This window comes from Micromys minutus (assembly GCF_963924665.1).
Source record: "Micromys minutus genome assembly, chromosome: X".
NCBI classification, from domain to species: Eukaryota; Metazoa; Chordata; class Mammalia; order Rodentia; family Muridae; genus Micromys; species Micromys minutus.
This window is the reverse complement of record NC_137970.1, coordinates 14,265,397-14,290,727: the sequence shown is the minus strand read 5'-3', so window position 1 is coordinate 14,290,727 and position 25,331 is coordinate 14,265,397. Positions and strand designations below refer to the sequence as shown.

Sequence of the window (25,331 nt, the reverse complement as noted above, 5' to 3'; positions counted from 1 at the left end):
AACTAAATGGTTAATGTTCTCTTTTGGTTGACATCAGATGGAGATGGTCTGGGGAAAGCACTGGTTCTGTGAAAATACCCCCTTCTCCATTACTGGCTCAGTCAACCCTTCTCTTTATATTCCAGGAAGTTACTTTGTTCTCATTGTTTTAACAAAAGACCCAACAACACAAAAATCCTTGCATACCTTATTCGATTGGAGAATTTTAATGTTTTTCATTTATCATCGTAAAACCAAGGACAATTTTATAACTTTTTTTTGTACATAGCTGTTACATGTAGGACACTCTGTTTTTAAGTAGGGATAAATTACTCTTGGACAAAATGATCCTAGATTGTTTTCCCTTCAAGCGTCTTGTTGTTTAAATAAGCTTCTTGTTTAAAATGAAAAAATAAATAGAGTCCAGGTTCTTGTTTCTATAATCCTCATTGGCAGGTTGTCTTGATGGTGAGATTTTGGCTGGGAGCAGATGGAATCTCAGAGTAGTTTATTTTGATTTTTGATTTTTTTTTCAAACGAGAGGTCCCATGTGGCCTGGGCTGGCCTCTAACTCCTGCTGTTGCCAAAGATGATCCTGACATTCTTGTACTCCTGCCTCTACCTACCCAGTGCTGGGATTGCAGCGACGCAATACCCTTCTGCTTTCTGTAGAGCTGAAGTTGAACCCAGGGCTTTGCACATACTAGGGAAACCTACCCAAATGTACCCTTCAAAGTTTACATTTTAAAAAATTTTGTATGTGTGTGGGTGTGCTTACACCACAGCATGTGAGTGTGGGTCAGAAGACAGCTTGCAGGAGCCGGTCTTCTATGTGTGTACTGGGCACTCCCTTCAGGTTAAGTATTAGCAGCCACTGTCTTTAACTACGAAGCCATCCTGTCAGCCCTCAAAGTTGTTTAATTGTGTATTTCTCAGATGACTAAGGATGCTAGCAGCTGATCTCAGCAGTCAAGAGGTAGAGACAGGCAGTTGTGAGTTCAAGGCCAGCTTGGTCTACAGAGTTCTAAGACAGCCAGGGCTGCACAGAGACTGTCTCAAGAAACCGAGAGAGGAGAGGGAGAGGGAGAGGGAGAGGGAGAGGGAGAGGGAGAGGGAGAGGGAAGAGAAATACAAATCATTGTTAACCTATTAGTTTGTTTGGTCTTATTTTATTTTTTTGAAACAGGGTTTCTCTGTGTAGCCTTGGCTGTCCTGAAACTTGTTCTGTAGACCAGGCTGGCCTCCAAATCAGAGATCTGCAGCTTCCAAGTGCAGGGATCAAAGGCACTGCTACCACCCAGCTATAAGCTCTATCTGAAGCACGGCTGGCAAAAATTGTCTCCTACTCTATACAGAATGTCTGTTCACCCTGCTGAACACAGAAGCCCTTTAATTTTATGTAATCCCATCTGCCCATTCATTAAAGATTTTATACCTATGCATGTGTATTTTTCTTTCTGTCTGTTTTATATACCAAGGAGGTCAGAAGAAAGCATCCGACCTTCCGGAACTGGATTTATGGATGTTTTTCAGCTACCTTGAGGGTACTGGAAACTGAACCCAAGTTTTCTGCAAGAACAACAAATGCTCTTAAAGCTGAGCCATCTCTCCAGACCCTCAATTCCTGAGCTTTTTTTTTTTTTTTTTTTTTTTTGTGTGTGTGTGTTATTGGGATCTATTCAGGTATTTCTTGCTCCTATAGAATCTCTGATTTCATGTCCCATTACTGGTCCTCAGGCTGACTGGTGCATCTCCATCCCTCATCTGTCTCTGCTTGATGCTCATAGAATAGGGCAAGCACAGGTCTTCCCCTTTACCTGGATCACTTGCTCCACCCATACCCCTCCCAAGAGTCAAAGCCTGGAATAGGGGCACTTGTGGCGTCTCTTGGGTTCTTTTCTGGGCACTGCTGAGTTGGTGCTGCCATGAGCAAGGGTGTAGAAGCATCTGTGATCGAAAGTCCTTTGTGTGGGCCCTCCAGACATGCATTCCTGAGGTCAGATAGCCTGGGTTGTGGACATTCCTGTGGTCACATTGATTTGAATGAGAAGGATCATCTAGGATTAAATCACTGTGAACACCTCCAGACAGAGTGGGGTGCAGACATTCCTGGAATCGCAGAGAGAGGAGTGGTCCGAGAGCAAAGTGCAGGTGTGCGGATATAATTGGGTTTGTAAAGACATTGGATTAAACCACAGAAGATGGTACCCTATAGCTTAGGGAGTTCATGTCAGCTCCTGCCTTTTGGTCTGTAGAAACTCAGGACTGCAGTCAAGGAAGACTTGGGCACTTCTTTAAAAAACATGTCCCCCTACCATACCTGATTACATTGGTAGTGCTTGTACATGTTAGGTAAATATGAAAAGAGCTCTTACTCTCTCTTGCTCCTCCTCTCCCCATTCTCTTCCTTCCTCTCCACATGCTCAGAGCCAGCCTCTCCTCTCCTCTCTCTCCACCACTACTACCCTCTTAAACCCCCCTCCCCCATGATCTGAATAAACTCTATTCTGTACAAAAAGAAAAAAAAAAGACTGTCAACCTATAAAGTTTGGTCCAATAAAATTAGGCATCGTGAAACATGCCTTTAATGGCAGTACTTGGGAGGGAGAGAAGGGAGACCATATTTCAATGTCATTCTTGGATATACAGTACGTTTGAGGCCAGCCTTGGCTACCTGAGACCCTTTCTTAACCAAATAAAACAAAACAACAAAAATCGTTTGAGAAATCCTTTGGCAATCCGATTAAATCTGTGGACTTTCATAGAATTTGTTTCTTGAACCAGGGTCTCCCTATGGAGCCCATGCTGGCCTCAAACCCAGCCCCCCCCCATCTGGGGTTCTAGGTGTGTACTATATTTGGCTTCACCTTTGTTTTCTTGTTAAAAAGAACCTAGCTATACTGTCCACATCGACTTAGTTCTGGGCTTGAGGGTTCTCATTTTGGGCACCTGAATAGCTAGGACTATAGTTGGTGGTAGTACCACATCCAACTAACAGACTTTTTGTGTGTGTGTTAGTGAAAATGGAACCCAGAGCCTTATGCATAGTAGGCAAGGACCCTACCATGGAGCTACATCCTCAGCCCCTCACAGGATGTTTTTGAAGGCACACCTGCATATACATACAAACACGCATTTATGATGAAAGCCGATTATTCTGAAATACAGTTATTACCTTATATTTGAATAAAAGTGGAAAACAGTAACCAGGTTTGGTGGCACAGGTCTGTAATGTCAGCACTCAGGGGGCAGACCAGGAGGATTCTGAGTTTTAATGGAAGTCTAGTCTATATGGGAAGATGTCTCCCAAATACCTGCCCAGCCAATCACTCAAAATTCGGATGTAGCAAGAGACGCGATGTCTAATTATAGAACCAATTTATAAAATCAACTATTATCTAAAGTGGTGAGAAACATGAGCAGTATTTCAGATGTCTGTAAAGTGTCATATAAAAAGTAAGCGACTTGCATACGTAAGGCTTTTCCTGTTTTGATTTATTGCCAATATTTGTTAAGTGGGAATAAAGCTGAACTTCAGTCATACTGATGCGTTCCTCCATCATGTTGGTGGAGGTCCCTGATGTTTAACCACTGCTTTGGGGGGAAAATCGTGGGCCTTCTAGGACACTCCAGGAGAGGTTTAGAGAAGAGGAATATGTTCAGTCACAAATCCCTCCTGCAGCTCTGAGGACTTCTTCACCATTTCTTTGTTGTCTCTGAGTTGTTGTGGAGTCCCATTCTAGGTTGGTCTGTTCAGTCCCCATAGCTTCTGGTTTTCATGGCAGGAAGCAGCTTTTGGACTGTATTAGACTTTTACTGCAAACCCTACCATAAAGGGAAATATGTTTTAAAAACCCGCACGTGTCCAAAGGTTAACTACAAGCACTACTTCATTGGCATTGCTGTGTAGCTCCTCTCTGTGAACAGGCTAGGGCTGAACAGGAGGACCACAGACATTCAAGCACAAATTTGTCTAACATTGTTTTTTTTTTTTTTTTTGCATTTATTTAGTGTACGTGTGCAAGTAGAGGCGACAACTTTTGGGAGTCCGTTCTCTCTCACCATATGGGTGACAAGGATTTAACTGGTTGTCCATTGGGCTTAGCAGGGAGAGCCTTTTCCTTCTGAGCCATTTCCCCAGCCCTACAACTAATTTCTTAGAAGTATAATTGGGGCAGGATATGATAGTGTACATCTTTAATCCTTGCAACTGGGTGTTTTTGTTTTGCTTAAGGCAGGGTCTTACCATGTAGCCTAGGCTGGACTATTGATTATGTAACTATGTATTAGGATTAAAGGCCTGTGTCACCACACCTGGCCTGTTTCAATTAAAATTATTTATTTTCATTTTATGTGTATGACTGCCCTGCCTGCATACATGTAAATGTATTCTTTTCTTATTTTTTTAAGATTTATTTATTTATTGTATATAAGTACACTGTAGCTGTCTTCAGACACACCAGAAGAGGGCATCAGATCTCATTACAGATGGTTGTGAGCCACCATGTGGTTGCTGGGAATTGAACTCAGGACTTCTTGAAAAGCAGTCAGTGCTCTTAACCACTGAGCCATCTCTCCAGCCCTAAATGCATTGCATGTATGCTTGGTAAATATGGAGGAGAGAAGAAAGCATTGGATCCTCTGGAATTGGAGTTACAGACAGTTACAAGCTGCTATGTGGGTGCTGGAAACTGAACCCTGTTGTCCGAATGGGCAGCAAGTGCTTTAACTACTGAACTGTCTTTCTAATCCCCATGTTTCAGTCAAGTTATTTTTTTTAATTTTTTATTTTTTTAAAGATTTATTTATTTAATATATATAAGTTCACTGTAGCTGTCTTCAGACACACCAGAAGAGGGCACCAGATCCCATTACAGATGGTTGTGAGCCACCATGTGGTTGCTGGGAATTGAACTCAGGACCTCTGGGAGAGCAGTCAGTGCTCTTAACCTCTGAGCCATCTCTCCAGCCCTCAGTCAAATTTTTTTAGATTATTTAATTATTTTATGTGTGTGGGTGTTTTGCCTTGCATATCTGTGTACCATGTTGTGCCTGGTGCATTAGGTAGGTGTGAGCTTGTTGGTTTCAATTCTTTTGTGTTGACTAGGCTGGCCTTGAACTCACAGAGATCCACCTGCCCTGCCACTTGGGTGCTAGGATTAAAGGCGATGCAATCACCCCCCCCCCTTACTCCTGGGCTGTGTTTCAAGTGTTAATGGAAGACTTAAATGTGAGGCCTGCTAGGCCACTGTCTCTAAATTGTTAGATCTAAGTCCATCCTACTACGGACTAGGCGGCTTCTATTTCAGGTAGTTTTAGCCTTGAATTCTGTTGTACCTTCTCCCTGGAATGTTCTTCCCCTAGATAAACCCCCAAATCCCCACAACCTCAATCCCCTCAGTGAATTCTTTACCTCAGAAGGCTCTTTTAGAAAATATGCTTTTATTTTCTATTTCATTTTCTCACTGGGTCTCTCTAAATAGCTTTGGCTGTCAACTCACGTATAGACTAGGCTGGCCTCGAACTCACTCACAATCCTGGTGCCTCTGCTTCCCAGGTGCCTGGCTAGAAAAAGACATTTAAAATTCCAAACTCCTGGGTCTCTGATTTTCTTTATTATGTTTTACTTTTTCCTACCTTTCATAGCCTTTTTTTTTTTTTTTTTTTTTTGACATGCATTTCAGTGAAGTAGCACCTCTGTGGGAAATACACCTTGGGTGTTTTCCTTATTGTGTAAAAATTAGATGGTATCCTAGGAGACCATTGTTTTTGTAGCACATTGTAAGCATAGTCAAATGCGAGTTACAAGGTATAAATTCCGACTGTTTCCTGTTGGATATCTAAACCTAGGCTACCGTAAGTATTCATTTGGCAAGTACTCACCAACTCAAAAAGTAGCACACAAAATGCTTAAAAAGTCTTCAGACACTCTCAAAACTTTCATTTACTGAGACAAAAAAAAAAATCCCTTTGTTTTTCTTTAACAAATTCTTTGGGGGTGGGGACCAGGGGCTGAAGAGATAGATGGTTCAGTAGTTAAAAGCACTGAATGTTCTTCCAGGGATCTTGGGTTTGATTCTCAGAACCTACATGGTGGCTCACAACCACCTGTTAACTCCAGTTCCAGGGGACCTGATACCATCTTCTGGTCACCTCTATAGCCCTGACTTGGTTTTTATTGAAGATAGGGTCTCACATAGCCCAGGCTGTCCTGAAACCTGGTATACAGCTATGGCTGATCTTGCTCTTCTGAATGTATGTCTGTGGTGGTCACAATGAGAATGGTCCCCAGAGGCTCGTATATTTGAGTGCTTGGTTCCCAGCTGATGGAACTGTTTCGGGAAAGATTAAGACACGTGGTCTTGTTGGAAGAGGCCTTGTCTCTGGGGACAAACTTTGAGGACTCAAAGGCCCAGGGTATTCCCAGTAGTCTATCTCTCTCCCTCTGTCTTCTCTGTGTGTCTGTCTGCCCAGTGGTTCAAATCTCACAATTACTAATGACGGCTCCAGGGCCATGCCTGCCTGCTATGCTCCCTGCTATGATGATCACAGACTGTAACTCTGCAATGAAGGCTCTCTTCTGCAAGTTGCCTCGGTCATGGTGTCTTATTACAGCAAGAAAAAGTAACTAAGACAACTTCCTCCCACAGGCTTACTGGCATGTGCTACTCCATGGTCCTGGGGCTCACTGCTTTGTCCATTCCAGACAAGCATTTTTACCAACTATACTGCATCCCATCTCTTAATGTATTTTTGTTTTATTTTCTTGGTAGTATCAATTGAACCTTTTAACCCTTTAAGGATTAAAAAAAATTGTATGCGCATGTGTGTATAAATAGACTTCATTCTTTCAAGTCCCTGGGTGGCAGCAGCTTGTGCCTTTCATTCAAGGCAGAGGCAGGTGGAGCTCTGTTAAGTTTGAGGCCAGCCTGGTCTGCAGAGGTAGGGCTACACAAAGAAACCCTGTTTCAAAAACATTTTTAAAAAATTCAAGAAGTAAAAATTTACTGAGGTCTTTCGTTTTTTGAGACAGGTTTTCATGTAGCCCTGGCTGGCTTCAAGCCTGCTAAGTCTCTGAGGATGTTCTAGAAACTCTGATCCTTCTGTTGTATCTTCTGGGTGCTAAGGATTACTACTGCCTGGCTTTTTATGTAGTAGCTAGAGATTGAACCTAGGGTTTTGTGCATTTTAGGCAAGCACTCTACAAACTGAGTTATATTTTTAACACACTGAGGGATTTTCCTTTCTTTTCTTTTTCTTACAGACAGGGTCTCATTATGAAGCATCGGCAGGTCTGGAGACCAGGCTAACCTCAACCTTGTAGAGACTTCCCTGCAACCCACCCCTCCAAGTGCTGGGATTCAAAGTGAGGGATGCCATGCCCAAACTATTTCTATTATTTTTAATTGTGTGTCTGTCTGTATGTCCTAGGTATGTGTTTGTGAATGGAAGTGGATTCACAGGCAGTTGTGAGATCCTAGACATGGTTGCTGGAAACCAAACTCTGATCTTCTACAAGGGCGACACTTGCTCTTAACCAGAGCCAGCTCACAGTCCCTATTCAGATTTTTCTTAAAGGCGTCCTGTATTTGAACTTTAGAGAAAAAAAAAAGCAAATTTACCTTAATGTGTTACGATTTCCAATTAATTTCATTGTCTTCCACCTGCCAAAGAGAAAGAAAAAGGACTCAGCTATTTGGCTACATTTTTCCAATTGTTAGTGGGCCAACCTACTTACTGATTCTTACAGCTATTGCAAGGCATGAAAGAACCATGTGAGTGAGTCAGGGCAGAAATGGGCACATTGGGGACACAGCGTGGTGGGCTCAGAGGTACAGACCCATACCTTGGGGGCTAGCAGGGTATGAATAGCCAGAGGCTGGGGCAACTTGTCTACTGAGTCGTTGTTGCATTCCTGGGGAAGGAGTTCCTTGGCTAGCTGTCCATTTTTCTTCAACCTGCAGGCCTCCTGGTATGGAGGTGCAATGGGGGGCTGTGTGGGTGGAGTATATTTGTACTCAGAGCCATCGTCTAGCTGTAGGACACAAGAGATGATGAGAATCTGAGAATCTAAGACAATTTCCTGACCCCTGCCCTGCTGGCTGGTCACTCACATCCAGAGAGTAAGTGCGGTCCGAATCATAGGCGCTGAGGTCCCCACAGACCACAAAGGGCACAATAGCTCGGGCAGGACCATCCAACTGGTTGAAATCTGTATCTTGCAAAGAAGAGGAGAGCAGATATAGGCTGCAGCTGCACTGACATCCCCCTCTTCTCCATCATGGTCTTTCTCCAAATAGTCCTCTGGTGCAGATCGCCCTCTGATTACTAATTCTAAAATGTCAGCTTGTGCCCTGGCTTTTCACCCACCCAGCACTTTACCAGCACATTTCACCTTGTCGCCTTCAAATGGAATCTATAGAGACAGGTTCCACCTTTGCCCATCAGGCTCGAGGATACAGACTTACACAGGGAACATGTTTAACACAGGTGAGCTTTCTGCCTGAGGGAGTAACTGAGGGTTTCCCTAAGATAGACAGGTAGGATCTTCCCTGGGCGAATGCTTTGTTTGCTGCAACAGACTTTCCACCAGGACCAAGAGCTACCATTGGAAGACAATCTGAAATATCCCTAAGGGAGTACAACTGCCATCAGGGCTCTCAAGACATATGAGATGCACGGGGCTGGTGAAGTTTCCCTAGGCATGACCACCAGCTCTGGGTCTCACCGTATGAGTTGTTCAGCAGGGGTCTGGTCAGGTCTGGAATGAAGCCCCGAGGAGGGTCATAACTCTGACAGACAGCAAAGGCCTCTGTGGGGGAAAACATGGAGTGAGGGGTGACTCTGTCACCTCAACCTTGTGCAGACACATGGACAATCACCCTCTTGCCCATCACACGCCCGTGTCACTCACTGACCAATGCTGGAGTTCCGGCTGCTCTTGGGCTTAGCACAGAGCACGCTGGAGAAAAAGATACGTAGTTGGCTGTAGAGCAGGGTCACATCCCGGCCTCGGAATATCTGTAGGGTGTGGAAGGCAAGACAGGAAAGGGTGTGTTCCCCCCACAGGGATCTTTCTCACCACTCCCCCAGGCTCCCCAAGGCTCACCTTGGCCACGAAGCAGCCCCCTATCTTCAAGACATGAGTAGCAATGTTGAGAGCCTGCAGAAAGGACAGGCGGGTAAAGTGGAGGCAGTAGCGAGGTAAGGACAGACCAAAGGAGGGCAGAGGCGGCCACCAGGATTACTCACAGCTAGCAGAAGCTGGGCCTGCATGTACTCATCCACATCATGGAGGCCAGTGACTGTAGCAAGAGGAACAGCATTAGGGGACCCTCTGATTTGATATGTCTCCTTATACCAGAGATTAGAGCACCAAAGACGTTTTTCAGTGGATTTGAGCCCTGAGCCCTTAGCAACTCGGAAAGTCACTTTAATTCTAGAAATTACTTGTCCCACAGGCAGCACTAATATTTCAAGAAACCTTAGTCCCCATGATCAACTTTGGCCTCTATCACACTCACATTCTGGACATTTGCAGATCCAGGTCATTCTATTTTCAAAATGGGACCTTTCCCTCCTCGTCTGTCACTCACTGGAGCTCCCACTATTATTAGTTACTCTTTCGCACCATTACAGTGACCTCCTCCTGGGGAGTTGGGGGTGGAGTCTCTGCTTCCACCTCTGCCCCTCACACTGTTCAAGAAGCTTAAGGGACACAGTCCCAGTCCCAGCAAGGCAAGTCTTCCTTGGTTCACAACCCTCCGGCTTTCTCCTGACCCCTCCCTATCAAGTCTTTCTGCTGACAGGTCAATGAAGCCCTTCTTATCTACCTGAATTCAAATCTCAGCAGGTAGATTTTACTTCCTTGGCCTGTTTCAGTGATTTCCCTACAGGTTCTATTAAGCTTTTTTAAAAAAAAAAAAAAAGTTTATTTCTTTTTACTAAAAGTTATAAACTGCTGTTCATTTTGCATTATTTTAAAAACATTTAAAAACCTTTTTATGCATGTGTGTCTGTGCTTCGTATGTCACAAGGGTATGCCCATGGAAGCCAAAAGAGAGTGTCAGATCCTCTAGAGTTAAAGTCATAGGTAGTTGTGAGCCACTAGGCATGGACAGCTCTCAAATAAACTCAGTTCCCCAGAAGAACAGCAAGTACTCTTAACCACTAAGCCAGCCCCCCAGCCACCTATTTTTACTTTTCGAGACAGGGCCTTTCTAATCCAGGCTGACCTTGAGCTCTAGTGATCTTTGTGCCTCAGTTTCCCAAGATCTGGAATTCCAGGCATCGAGCCACCAGCAGTCCCACCGAAACACTGACTTTGCAAAGCCAGAGATCAGTGGAAGTTATTTATGCACACTTTCCCAACCCAACATGTGCTCAGAAAATGTTTTGAATAGATGGCTGGCCAAAACAAAAGAAAGCAAACCAAAAACAGTGCATAGGATTGATTGGATAGGCACTCAGATGAGAAGGCAGAAGGACTGACAGGACAAAGCTGACGGGCATGGGGTAAACCTTAGTGGCAGAATACTTGCCTCGAATACATGAGGGTCCATCTATTTTCAGCACCATGAAATAGTTAAAAAAAAATGAAAGGTGAGAAGGAGGATGGACAATGAGAGCAGAGGTAGAAGAAATTGCCAGAAAGGAGGGAATGGAAAGAACAGAAGGAAAGAGGGAGAAATAAAAAACTGAGCTAAGAGACAGAGGCCATCCCCACACCCCATTTACCATCAGGAGCCCCGTCACACACTACTAGGTCGGCAGGGCAACCCTCAAAGTGCTGGATGATCTCCTTGGCAGTGGAAAGCTATGGAGAAAGGGGGTGAATGGTGTTAGTACCCCTCTTCTGCCTTTGTCCTCAAATTCCACCTGCCCACAGCCCTAGCCTCAAAGCCTCTGGGACAGTTATATTCTGAGGCTTTGCCTATCTAAGATCAGGTTGCATCTCTGGGGACTCATCCTCATCATCTTTTGGTGTTTCTGCAATACAATCTATGTACAGGTGGTTCCTCTCTGTCTTTCCCAGTTTCTGTCTCTGGTACTGGGATGGAACCCAGTACGCTCTACTTATACCACGCAAGTGTTCATCGTCAGTCCCCTCCTCTTTTTTATTTCTTCTTTAATAAGATTTTTTTTAAAGGGGGTAGGTGAACTGGCTTGGAAGGTAAAGTCCTCGTGACCTGGAATTCCATCCTCTGAGCTCTGCATGCATACCATGGCACACAAACACCCCCACACAACAAATGAATCAGCGAATTAAAAATGTTTTTTTATTTTCCTCTCTCCTTTTCTTCCCTTTCCTTTTTTTTTTTTTTTTTAAGGTATATAGGTGTTTTGCCTTTATGCATGTTTGTGCTGCACATGTATGCCTGGTGCTGGATGAGGCCAGAAGAGGGCATCCGAGTTCCTGGGACTGAAGTTACAGATGGTTGTGCACCACTGTGTGGGTGTTCCAAATTGTACCCAGATCCTCTGGTAGAGCAATCAGTGCTCTTAACTGTTGAACCATCTCCCGGCCCAAGATATTTTAAAACTGCCTTTATTTATTCATTTATTGTGTGTGTGTGTGTGTGTGTAGTAACATATGCATGTGGAGGGAAGAGGACAACTTTCAGGATGGATCCCAGTCATCTGGTTTGTTGGCCCCTTTACCTACTCAAGCCACCTCAAAGTTTTTTTTTCCCCTTTTCTTCTTCTTTTTTAACTTTTGAGCTACAGTCTCATTATGGAACTATATAACTCAGGCCAATTTTGTACTTACTGTTCCTCACCCTCAGCCTTTTAGATCCGGGCATTACAAAGCCTTTCTCGGCTTCTATTGTCTCATTTCTCTTCTACTTTCTATTGTCCCCAAATGGGGCCCGTCACTCAGGATAACCCCAATACTCTCAGGCGTGCTCTCACCTGAGTGATGTCACCCTGTATCTGGATCACACCTGGGAGTGGAGCCATAGCCTGCAAGTCCACAGCCACCACCTGACCGCCACTCTGACTCCTGTGGACAGTATAGTCTGTGTCAGCATAGGACTTAAGCCCCAGGCCTTCCCGCTACCAGCCTCCTCCACTTACCCAACCTTCTGGCTCAGCACTTGGCTCCAGCTGCCTGGGGCTGCACACAAGTCAACTGCTCGCTTCACACCTGTGCACACACACACAGTGAAGACATACTAGTCGGTTGCATAACCAGACGATACTGCAAGTCGCCTCTGCCGTGGGGAGAACCTATGTCTACCCACTGCCCTTGTGCCGCCTCCTCTTTTGTGGCCCATTCTTCCCTTGTCTCCATGGTCCAGACCCTCTCCAGGTTAGCCCACCCACAACAGTGAGTTCTGCAGAAGCAGCCTTTTCTCCTCTCCCAGGTCACTTAGCCACCAAATTCAGCACCTTTGAAGAGTTGGAATTCCTCATCAAGTTGAAGTAGCTTGAAAGCGCTTCGGGCCCGCCAGCCGTTCTCCTTGGCCAGGCGGTAGTAGACGTCCCGTTTATCCTTAGATGTCCGTCCCATCTCAGTCTGCTGGTAGGTGGTGAGCTGACAAAGTCCTGCACAGGGCAAAGAAAACAAAGTACAACTCACCGAGTTCATGGGACCCACATGACAGACAGCTCATTCAATACATGGAGACTGAAGCCCAGACAGGGCCCTAAGTACCTTATCATGAACTCTCAGGCCCCTTTGCTTATCACATAGGTCCCCATCACTGTGGGACCCCACAGATGCCACAGTTGACTGACAGAGGGCCCACTACTGACTCTGCTCACCTCCAACTATTGTCATTGAGACACTACACAAGTAATCTCTATCTCAACCATCTTCTCTGCCCATTTCATCTCTGTCATCACCTGATCATCGCTAGTTACTGCTGCCGTCTCTAGATTCACAAAATTCTACGGCCCTTCCCATAAGCCCTTGCTTTTCCTGCCTATTACCCCGACACAACCTCATCCCATCTCCCATAGCCTAACCTCTCTCTCTACTCTGCAGCCCACCATTCCCTTCATAGATTAGGCCTCCAGTCATTAATTACTATCACCTCAATCGCCACTAATGCTTGGAGGATCATGACCTGTTAGGTCTCTATTACACCAATTTACCAGCTCCATTTACTCAGCCCTCTGACCAACCTCTCAAAGATCACACTAGTGGTCTTCAGTATCCTTTTCACCAATACATACATTACCCCTGTTGCTCATAAAGCCTCTATTTCTTCTTTTGTCACTGGCCCCATTAGGTTACCACTCTGCCTATCCATCTCTGCAATTCTCTCCGTAACCCCACCAACACTGATTACTATGTATACTGCTGAAGAGCCACTCCTTTCATACTTCATTATTACCCTTCATTAATTTCCCGGCAGACACAGTACCACGTGTCTAATACCTTCAAGACTCATCTTTTTTACTAACAGCCAAGTCTATCTGCATAGCCTCAAAGACCATCAGCCCATCCACACCACCAAATACCCTACAAGGCGGTCCAGCATATAGCAGATTAGTTGTTGCAGCTCCATGCTGCACCCCTCTCGAGTTCACCCAGCATTCTAGTTCCCTGCTCTAGGCAAATTTCCCAGGGCCTGACTGAACTATGCATCTGCAGCACCGCGAGTGAATCCCCTCATCCCGAGTTGGGGACAGGGCGGTCATGCCTCCAGTCTCGGTCCCAGTTCAAGTCCTTGGTGCCCCAGGACCTACCTCAGCTTTTGGAAACAGAGGGTGGCTGATCACCAGCCTCGAGAGGCGTGTGCAAACTGATGAGAAAAGGTAGGGCTCCAGGTGGTGTTAGGAATTGACCCGAAGGCCTGTGGCACAAGCCTAGAGGCTGTTACAACGTGGTAAAGTTTGCTTTGTGGAAACAGTTCAGTTCTACAGAGGTCCAGATCAGAGTACAACGTATGACGTTAGTTTCGTCATCTTATGTCGACATATCCGGGTCACAGGAACTTCAGTTCCCAGAATGCAACTGACATCGTTTGGCCAATAATGATGCAAGGCACGTGAACTGGCTCTTTGTTCTTTGTTTCAAAGCCAAGGTCGTATAGCTACTCTCAGGAGGAAGATCCCGATTTCTCGACCAGTCTGGTCTACATAGAGAGACCTTGGCATGGGAAACTTCCACCCGTCTTTGCTCACTCAGACCAAAAATAATGCAAGAAAAGGAGGCCAAGATAACTTAGTTGGCCACCTTTTCCTTTTTACATCGGGGCGGTTATTGAGCCTATGTACTACATTTCCCAAAATTCAGCGGTCATGACCACACCTACTTTTCTTTAAGTCTGGCGGGAAAGGATATTACGCAAGGGGGTGGGCGTAACCACCCCAGGAGTAAAACTTGTTGCAAAAGCGAGTTAACCGGGAAGCTGCCGCGAGCAGTTTTGAATTCTGCTACGGGAAAGCTACCACATGCGATTTTGAATCCTACTTCTACCGGTTGATTGAAGTGCTTTCAATTTTGCCACCTCAGAACTTTAGTTTCCCCATCTGAAAAGTAGAGATAATCACCTATGCAGAATTCACGGTGTTTGTTAATCGGAGACTTGGATGCGCATTCTTTCCTAAATGTATATTTTCCAGATACCTTTTCCTGATATATTTTAACCACCATCACCATCCACACCACTGAAAAGCATGTCTACGGATTTGTGAGACACACACTGGGTAGAGGCTTTTTCCGCCAAATCTGACCACCCGAGTTTTGATTTCCCAGACACAAGGTGGGTGGAAGGAGAAGACTCCTACAAGTTGTCTTTCGATCCCCAACATGCGCAGTGTGTCACGCGCCTCCTCCCCAAATAAATAAATAGATAAATAGACGTGTGAATGGATAAAAGTTTAAAGCACATATGAATATGTATGTGTCCTTGTGTGTGTGTACTCATGTCCTGACCTAATGCATAAAACAACAGCGGAAGAGCATTTACCGCATATTAGGCACTGTTCTCTGCTGTCAGCAGTGTGCTGGTAAATGGTTAACTGGCTTTTGGCAGGGTAGGGGACTGGGTCTGTTTGAAGCATTTGTCAGTTTCCATGGTTTACATATTATCTATCTATCATCTGGTCAGATTTTTAAGTCACCCGTGTGTAGTCTAAACACAGGTGCAGCACACCATCAAGTGTTAATTCGACCGTACCATGGGAAAAACGGCATCAAGAACACAGGAAATGAATGAAAAACAGTAAGATAACTGGGAAGCGACACATTCTGAGTATCCACTACATTCACAAATCCTATCCACTTAATTGTTAAGTTCACAGTATTATTTTTTTCTCTTCCTCTCTTTCTCTCCCCATGGTTTCAATGTTGGTCAAGCTGACCTCCAACCCACAAACCACTCCCCACCTTCCAAGTTCTGAGGTTCCAGGCGCTCCCACCACTGTGTTCCATATTTCTTATTTGATTTCTTTGAGACAGGTTCTCAAAGAGTTACTATGTAGTTCTGGGCGTCCTGGAGCTCATTTTGTAGACCAGGCTGTCTTCAAATGCACCCAGATCTCTTTGCCTCTGCCCCTTGAATGCTGAGATGAATCAGCGTTTCATTTTTAAGATCAATTTAATATTATATGTTATGAGTGTTCTTTTTCTACATGTATATGCAGAAAACTTGCGTGTCTGCAGCTTAAGGAAGTCAGAAGGTGTCAGACCATGGTACTGGAGTCAGGATGATAGTAAGCTATCATGGGGGTGCTGGGAACTGAACCTGGGTTTTCTGCAAGAGCAACAAGGGCTTTTGACCACAGAGCCAACTTTCCAGCCCCAGCGGTTTCATTTTAATAATGGTTATTTAACAATCAGTTTGCAACATTCCCAAAATTGAACAAGCTTACTTGTGAAAACCTATATAGGTTGTCTCCAGTGCACTGCTCACACTTCATTCCCAGCAACCACATGGTGGTTCACAACCATCTGTGATGGGATCTGATGCTCTCTTCTGGTGTGTCTGAAGTCAGTGACAGTGTACTCACAGACATAAAATAAATAATTCTTTTAAAGTGTTATTTTTAGATTTTATTTATTTTATGTGTGTGCATGTTTTTGCCTCCATATATCAAATTTGTGCCTGGTGCCTTCTGAGACCAGAAGATGACATTGGATCTCCTGGAACTGAAATATACATACATATATATATATATTTTTTTTCTTCATATATATTTATATATAATTTCATATATTTTGTATCATGTATAAAACCTAGGCATCACCCTATACATATAGCATACAGTGTATATGCTAACATGCCTCTACATATTTAGTAAGGTAACTATATTAAATGCAGATATACTAGTAAATAAATAGATAAGAGATTTTTATTTTTGTTGTAGGGTCTTCCCATATAGCCCACACTGTCCTCGAGGCTTGGCCTCCTACCTTAGTCTCCGTGCACTGAGATTCCAAGTGTGACGTTCCATGGCAAGCAAATGGATACTGTTTTGTCAGGTGGCGATAAAGTAGGAAGAGAAGAACAGACAGTGAAGAGAGGATTACATTGCCCTTTCTTCCTCCGTGAAACGAGATCTTGAGAGGTTTCCCAAGCTGGCCTCTACATCGTGGGCTCAGTCCATTTTTCTGCCTCAGCCTTCAGAGCAGGAGCTCACACTCTGGGGGTATTTGGAGGAAGGGCATTGCAGGAAAAAGGGGGGGGGGCAGTGAATGCAAAAAACTGAGTAGAAAGGACTTTGGCAAGCATTCAAAGAACTAAACGATGAAATCTGCATGCCTTTGAATGAAAGTTTCAACTCCGTGTGCGTGTGTGTGTGTGTGTGTGTGTGTGTCCTAGTGTGATGCTCTCTGCTGCCCCCTACTGCCAGAACAGGGTCTGCTCTTAGTTATTGCAATATAATTTTTGTGGCTGTTCCTTCACTTTCTTCTCAGTACATTCTGTATTTTATTTTATTGCTCAAGCACCTAAGGGCCTATGCAAACAAGGTAAACATGTTTGGGCTGCATCCCCATACTGACTTTCTGCATTATAATTTTTTTAAAGCAGGGCTTGGTGCTGCATACTTGGAAGGCAGAGGCAAGAGGCTCTTTGAGTTTGAGGCCAGCCTGGTATATATATATAGTGCACTAGGGCCAGGCGAGAGTACATAGAAAGATCCTGTTTCAGAAAAATTGTGTGTGTGTGTCTGTGTGTACATGTATACATTCTATGGTGCTTTTCTGAAGGTTAGAGGACAACTTTAGGGAATTGATTCCTGCCTTTCCCTTTGTTGAGGTAGATTCTCTTCTCCCAATGGTTTTTGCCGCTCTCTTCTGTAGCTATGCTAATTTCTGGACTATTCTCTGGTCTCTGCCTCCCATTGCTCTGCACGAGTACCAGGATTACAAATAAATGCCCCTCCATCCGATTTCCACTTGGGTTTTGGAGATCGATCTTGGGTCATCTCTCTTGGGTGGCTAGTGAATTTATCCACTGAGGAGTGTCCTAGACCCTATGTATTCTAGAGAGGTCCTAGGAAGAGACAGAAATATTTCTGAAGGAAAGGGTTTTTGTTTGTTTGTTTTTGTTTTTTAAAATATCTGGATAGGGCAGTGATGGGGACCTGTTTCATAGCAACAACCTTTTAAGATACCTGAGGGCCAAAGAAGGAGGGACAGCGTGGGATGCAGCTCAGTTATAGAGCACACACATGGCCTCAACTCAGAGGATGGAGGCTCCGAGTTGAGGCCCCATCATCACAGAAGAAGAAAATTGTTGCGTTCAATTAGAAAACTGAAATTACATTCTGGTCAATTGAGCTCAAGGGAGTCTTGCGGGCTGATGGGAACCTGGCTCCTTGCAGTAAACAAGTGTGAGAAAGGAAGGGTTCAAACAGGCCACCGCTCCACAAGAGAGGAGGGAGTGCCAGGCATGGGGGGCCCATGTTCATCCTGCTGGATGCTTCCTATGTCCTGTTTTCTTGTGGGTCACAAAGAGGATGTTTAATTTTTTAGCAAAGAAACTTGCTTCCTCCAACAGGGCTCAAGGTTTGGGAGACAGGAGCCAGGCTCTGAGTTCGCCATGCCACTGAAGGTGTCAGTGTCCCATAAGAAGACAGGCTCAGCCACCTGTCCTCCATAAGCTAATGGAGGAAACTAGCTAATAGTGAAAAGCAGGGAAAGGAGGTTTAATCATTATGGGCACACTGGAAAGAGGGGCAAAGAGATTCAGTGACAACCTTTTACCAAGTTTCTCCTAGGTGAGCTGCCATGAGGGGGAGGTTTAAGTAGGGCGGCAGAGTTCAACGTGCTGTTCTGTCCATCAGACCTGTCACCTGTCTGTGCCAGTCTCTGCAGCAAGGTTATATAATCTCTCTTTCCTAGAAACAAGTTTTTCCCTTGGCTGGCCCCAGATTTCAGCTTTTTTTCCCTCTTAGCACAGTATGAGATTCCTGGGGAAATTCCAATTTCTTGGGGTGCATTGTTTCAATAGTCTGATAGCCAAGGGAAGGGACGCAAGTGTCTCTTAAGAATATCCTCATTCCTGCCAGTTACACCCAGGCTCTTCCCGGAGCCAGAGGCTCCCACCCAACACCCCACTGAGTGTAAAGGTGTCCACCCGCCAGCCAGACCAACGCTTTCCGGGAGCGGGCATTTTAAGAGTTTTAGGGGAAGAGGAAGCCTGGGCTCAGAAGGGCTTCAATCACTGTGCGGAGGGCAGGGGCGGGGTGGGGAGGCATGGACACAACTTTGAGGGTCAGGAAAGGATTGAAAAGAGTTCCCCAGTGGGGTGCCTGCATGAAAGGACAGATTAAAATTCGAACTGCAGAAGACTGGGGGGTGGGTTGCTTTACACACCATTCATCTATTTGTTTCACAAACTTAGAATCGGCAGTTAAAACGGGCTAAGCACTATAATAAATGCTTTACTTTCGAAATTCATCTGCCCTATAAGTTCCTAAATGAGGCTCCCGAGGCACAGCAAAATTTAGGAATTTCTCAGAGCCGCAGAGCTAAGGAGGAGTGGCTGAGCCGAGAAAGCTTTTGCCAAAGACTTGCTTGGCTGCGTTTTTCCTGCTCCTGTAGAGGGGGGATTCCGCTCCTGGGTTCTGACCTATTTTAATGAAAATCGGGGTCTTCTTGAAGAACCGACCCCCCCCCCATGATAGTCTCATTGTGTAGCTCAAGATGCCTGTGACTGAAGATGTCAGAACCTCCCAGCCTGCACCGTGACCAGACATGGGTGTCCATACCCTGCTTTCCAAAATGACCCGTGTCTAAATAGTAATGCCATGTCACACAAAGCCCTCCTTTACCAAAGCGGCAAATCCTTAAATGACCTTGAGTAGGAGTTATACCCCGATCGACTAACAAAGTGTTCTTATCCCTGGCAGGTCCTCAAGGCTGCAGGCATACTTCCGAACATCTGTTCCTTCCATAACAGGTTGTCCTCCACAGCCAGACCCCGCTCCCCGTTTGCATTTCTTTGTGCCAATATATGTATTGAGCCTGACATTTGCACTGTTTTCAAACTTCCAGGAGCTGGCAAACTAGCTGACTATTCATTGCCCCACCCCGGCTCCTTTGGCAGGAATAACAACAACAATAGCAATGACGATACTAATAAATAATAATAATGATACCGCACTCGATGTTTAGAATTTATTGACCATTTGCTGTGTGCTGGGCAGAGTTGACCAGCAGAGGAAGGCCCTGGCAAGGGAGATGGGTGGTCAAAGCTGTAGGCTACAGCTGAAAAATGGATGGGTGCGTCAGTGGGTGAGGGGGTCTTTTTTTTCCCCCAAGGTATATTAATTCTTTAGACAGGACATTTGAGATTTTTTTTTTCCTTGAAGTGTAAATACTCGTCTAGTCCCCCTCCCCCAACTTAGTCCCACGGGCCAAGGTTTCTGCTGACAGGTGTCTTTTTCCCTGGCCAGCCTGAAGTACAGATGTACTCTAGGTGGGGGCAGGTTGACAGAGGGGAGGGAAAGCTGAGCAGGCCTGAATTTGAAGCGTAAGAGACAGCTGCTGCGGTGCCCCTTCCCCTGACCCCGTGTGTGGCGTAAAGTGTGTGTGTTAATATTGTGAGTCTATCTCCCGCGTCACGTTTTCAGCAGTCAGCACGGAGATATGAGCTGCATGTGTGTCTTCCGAGTTATTTGTCCAGCTGTGTTTTCCTTCTACACCACCTCCTCAATTTAACACATTTCCCTTCTGGGAACTGATGCGTGCGGCGCCGTCTGTTTGTGCTGTTCAGCTGTGTGGAGGTGCATGCTGCTTACGTCCTTTGTAAGACTTGGGGGGCGCGTTTCTCAGATGTGTTTTCTCTGTGTGTCTGCAGTGACTGTGTTCACGCTTGTGTGTTTATGTCACTATGTTATGGTGAGTGTAGTATGGGTGTTTTCTTCTGGAGCCTCGGGATTGTGCTAGCTGGCTTCTTGTTTCTTCTTCTTGTGCACTTAGGCGCATTTTCTGGATTGCCACTTTGTCACATTAGAAGTGTCCTCTTTGCATCCTTGCTTCTCTTATTTATGTGCCTTTGTATGATGTCCCTGGATGTTTCATTTCCGAGTCCTAGTGTTTGTGCGTGGGCTGTGCTTCAATGCACGTGGGTGTGCCAAGCACTGGGTTTCCCTGTACTGTCATGTCTGCTTATGAGTGCCTGCTTCTCTCTGACTGCAAGGGCACACTCTAGTCCACAAGCACAGAGATTATTATTTTGAGGCTGGGGTGAGGAAGCTGGGCCCCTGGCACCATCCGAACCCAATGTAGGAAATATAAAGGGATGTGCTGTGCCTTGTGCATTCATCCATCTTGTACTCTGAGCAGTTGTGTGACTGTGTAGGATCAATCAGTTGGCTGGCTTCGGTGTCTCTGTGAATCGTGGGGGCAACTTTGTCTCTAAATCAGTCTCCTTCTGCCAGTTTATGTGTCCTGTGAGGCTTTGATTCAGTGGGTGACATGTCTAGAGTTCATCACAGCTGTGAGTTTTTGACTGTCCCATAAGCACAGGCACTCCTTAGTCATGAGTCCATAGCATGTTCCTGCCTCTAAGCCGGGATTCTTTGTGGGTGATTATGACATCTTCATCACCGGGTCCCTGGATGGAGCTGGGAAGGAGCCAGTTGTATGGCTGTGGTCCCCGAGTGTGCAAGAGTCTTTCCTATTGTGGGGAAGTAGGTGGGGTGGGGGCATATAGGCTACCTTTGAAGGCCCAGCCAGCTTCTGGCCTTTCCGGGAATTCTATGCTCCCTGTAGGGGGTAGGCAGGCAGACCAGATTCCACATAGATGCTTCTTGTCCACCTGAGCTTCAAGTAGCCCAGTCTAGTTAAGCTAGGATTTCAGGTCTCCCATGGCTGACTCCCGGTAAAGAACTCATGCCTTGTGTGGGACAGACATCGCTGTCACATCCTTGGATGGAAGTGAAAATAGACAGACTACATGGGACTTTTAATTAGGGCCTGGACAGACCCCATCCAATACCAAGACTCTGAGACACATTCAGTTTGCAGACACTGTTACTACTCCTGACTCAACAACAAATACTCTCCCTACCTCCATCTGGGGGACCAAGTGTCTAAGGTTCTCTTTGGGCTGGGCTGTTTTAGATTGGCATCAGCCTCTGATGATCTTGCTTACCCATCCACTATTACCTCTGTCCCCTTGACCCTTTGGGCTGATGTGTCTGATAAAAACCTGTTTGGGATGCAGTACAGTCTAGCAGACTATTTCCTGGTAGTGGCTCTGATTGCCCTTGGCATTCCTCCTCGTAACTGTATGAGCCCATTGCCAACCCACCTGTCTGAGTTTGCCTCCTTTGGCATTTATTCCAGTAACTACCCCCCAAATGTTTGCCACCTCTTCTTTCCCCATGTCTACCCTATTTGCCTTTATGATCCATGACCTTTCTGTCCTTGTGCTTTGTTTGAGTCTTTTCCCCCTTTCTTGCATGCCTCTGGATGTCGTTTATCCCTTCAATTATTCCATCTATCCATTTGGTGCACCCCAACACCTCTCCCACAGATACAAACACACACACACACACACACACACACACACACACACACACACACACACACACTATTTTCTTTCTCTCCACATGGGTTCAAATGGGAAACCCTCCCTCCTTGTCTCCACATAGGGATCAAAGAAATGAAACTCAATTAAAATGAGCAGTTTTTGCATCACCCCCCAAACAAAACAACAGAAACTCCAAACCAATCAGCTGATTAACAAACAAACAGACAGACAAAACCTCAGTGTCTGGGGTAGTGGCGAAGCTCACTGTGGAACAAGCACTTGGGAAGCAGCTTGGTGTGGGATGAGGCAGAGACAGAGTCATCCCAGTGGGAGCTAAGCTAGCAATGGGGTCCCAGAGGCCAAGTTCAAGTTGTTTCAGCTTTAGGAGTTCGAGAAATATGGAAGTAAGGGAGGAGGGCAAGCCATGGAGGTGGTGGTCCTAGAAACCATGGGGATCGACAGGCATTTCAGGGGCTCCCTGAGGACATTTGAGTAAGTGAGGATGTCCTTCTGGTGTCTTAGTCATAGGAACTGCATTTAGAAGTGATGAGAAACCCCGTGCGAAGGTACTCATGGTTCAGGACTCCTCTTCATCCCAGGAGGTGGATTTAAAAAAAAATGATGTTTTCCAGGGCCACAACATTTTGTAAGACTTCATTTTGGTTGAGCTGTGAGTAATTACAATAATTTGGCTTCGAGAAGCAAATTAACTTGTTTCTCTAGATTTTCCACTGCCTGGCCCCAGGGATCCCTAGTAACGGGCAGCCAGGACAGATGTTGTGGCTCACCTAACATCCTTTAACGAACTACTCACCCGTTGTCCCTAGCAATGCTCAACTGCAGGCCCCAAATGGAAACCTTTTAACCTTCCCTCCCACCTGCTTCTCCCCTATTACTAACTCAGCTGATAAGAGGACCGTGGGCACTGATTCTAATAGAGACCCATCTGTTAGAGCTTTTCCAGATAAAAGTCTGCATCGTTCCAAATAGTTTGTTCCGTTGTCTGTTTTTCTTCTCATTTGGTGGCCCATATGGAGAGTCAATATGTGTGAGCTCTCCCATGGGCCCCTCTCCAGCCTCTCATCCCTCCCCCCTTTCCCCAGGGCTTGCTCTCCATACACAACCAGCTGCTGGACTCTGGATGAGTTTGATTTTTTTTTTCCTTCTCTGGAAATTCTCCTTTTCTGCCAGGTAGACTTGTCAGAAACCCCAGGACCCTGTGGAGAGTTTCCCCTAGACTGAAGTCTTGGTTTCCTTTGGGGAGTTCAGCAGAGATGCCTCTGTCCTCTAGACTGGTTCTTGCACTGGAGAGTCACTGGTTGGGAGATACATCTTCCTTTTCACTTAGTTTCTGTCAGGGAAGATCCCCCCTTTTTTCACCCTTCCTTGGGACCTTGGCCCAGCAATCCTCTAACTGTCCAGAGACATTTTGGGTGCACATCTTAAATTTGTCTACTGTAACCCAGCTTGGCCACTGTACCCCTCCAAAAATGGCTACCATTGCCCAGAAAGCAACATATTTTTGACTTTCAAACTTAAGAACCAAGGCAATGGAATACTGTCTGAAGTTTCCTGCATTCAAACCTTTATCTTTCTCAGCTTCTGCCCTTCTCTCTGCTCCCCGTGATTGGCCTTTCAGTTTCTACAAATCTCCTAGGTCTGAGCCTATGATGCTCATGCTACCTCTTGCCACAAAATGACCTTTCCTAACAGCTGTGGGCTGCATTCCAAAACCTGTTACAAAAAGTTCTACTTCTCTGGAAAAACCCTCTTTTGAGAGGCAACTGCCTAGCAAAACCTTCCTAACCAAACTTCTGCTCTAATCAGATAACAAGACTCTCTCAGGCTCTCTTTCTGTTCTCCCTGTCGCCCCCCCCCTCACCCCCAGCACTCTGATATGCATGGTGGCTTATGGTCACTAGCCACCACTCCCCCGAGACTTTCTTTGCCAACTCTCCCCATTTCTGTCTGCTTTCCAGTAGGTTTTTTTTTGTTTTGTTTTTGTTGTTTTTTTTTGTTTCCCCTGTCTGGCCTAAAACTGGAACGGGCCATTCATCTCCATGTGGGCATCTTGCCCATACCTGCCCGCAGGGATCACTCAGACACAAACTTATCATGCGCACACCTGCATTTTCTCCAGCTAGACTTCTAGATCAAAGCAAGTACCAACATCTCACCTTGTCTGAAATGGCCAGTCTCTCTTCACCTACCTGGCTGCCATGGGGAACATGCCAGAGGCTCTCTTCGTTGCTGAACTTTTGAGTTAGATTTTAAGTGACATTTCAGACATTTTTATTACATTTTTAATTTATTTATTTAGTGTTGTAGGGGCCTGCATGCCAGATCGTATAGGTGGAAGGTCAGAAGACAACTTGCAGGACTCAGTTCTTTTATCATCACGTGGATCTCAGGAACTAAACTCAGGTCATCTAGTGGGGCCACAAGCGTTCTTGCCTGTTGAGCCGCTGATGGGTCTCTGCATTTTTTGTTTCGGGGCGGGGGAACCTAAAATAGTTCAATCTACAGACTTCCATACAGCTTCTCTTGTCTGCAGGGATGTGTTCAGTTGAATGTCTTTTTCTGACTGTCCCCTAGCTTCCTGCCCCACCCCAGCCTTTGAAACATCTCTCAGCCAAGCTGCAAGAGATAAGGTGCTCTAGCAGGGAGAGGGGGTTGAACTGCCCAAATTAACTCCCAGCTGTATCCCCATGTCCCAAAGTCCCACAGTCTGCCCAGACAGAAAAGTTTTGCACCACTCTTGCCCTTTGGTGATTACATGTGATCATGTAATTTTAATGTCATCATTTTTGTGTGTGTGATCTATGTTTATAAAGATTGTGTCACATATATGCGAATTATCTTTACACATCATAAAAACAAGTGGCCGCTGTTAAGATTACTGAGTTCTATATATCTGGTGTTAAGATGTGTACATATGGGAAGTGGGGCTGGAGAGGAGGTTTGGTGAAGGGCACCCACTGCTCTTCCAGAGGACCTTAGTTTGGTTCTCAGCAACTATAGTAGGTGGCTCACAGACATTTGTAACTATGAACTGCAGCTTCAGGGAACCTGACATCTCTGGCCTCCATAGTCACCAGCACTCATTTGTGTGTGTGTGTGTGTGTGTGTGTGTGTGTGTGTGTGTGTAAGCATAAAAACATTCTAAGAGATCTGATGACCCCTTCAGTACCCTCCACAAGCACCAAGCATGCATGTGGTGAACATGTATACATGCCAGCGGACATACACATAAAATGAATAAACCTTTTAAAAATATGTGGGAATGTGTATGGCTGTGTATGAATGGATATATATGTATGTATGTAAACATATTAAGGTGACTTAATTATTAAAAATGGCATAAACAGTTTTCTTATTCAGCATATTTAAAATGGTTACTATATCTTC

The 25,331-nt window shown here is 45.4% G+C and overlaps 1 protein-coding gene across 1 annotated transcript; it reads right to left on the bottom strand.

Moving 5' to 3' along the window:
• Positions 1 to 3,485: 3,485 nt before the first annotated feature.
• Positions 3,486 to 13,855, bottom strand: FTSJ1 (FtsJ RNA 2'-O-methyltransferase 1). Its single transcript, XM_080910584.1, has 13 exons — positions 13,678 to 13,855; positions 12,373 to 12,528; positions 12,058 to 12,127; positions 11,893 to 11,983; positions 10,717 to 10,795; positions 9,232 to 9,284; positions 9,089 to 9,142; positions 8,898 to 9,000; positions 8,708 to 8,791; positions 8,094 to 8,191; positions 7,826 to 8,014; positions 7,602 to 7,643; positions 3,486 to 3,804 (listed from the first exon to the last, which is right to left on the bottom strand). The coding sequence occupies exons 2-12, from the start codon at positions 12,491 to 12,493 to the stop codon at positions 7,611 to 7,613; spliced, it is 975 nt and encodes a 324-aa protein (XP_080766710.1). The 5' UTR covers positions 12,494 to 12,528; positions 13,678 to 13,855; the 3' UTR covers positions 3,486 to 3,804; positions 7,602 to 7,610.
• Between the last annotated feature and the right edge of the window lie 11,476 nt (positions 13,856 to 25,331).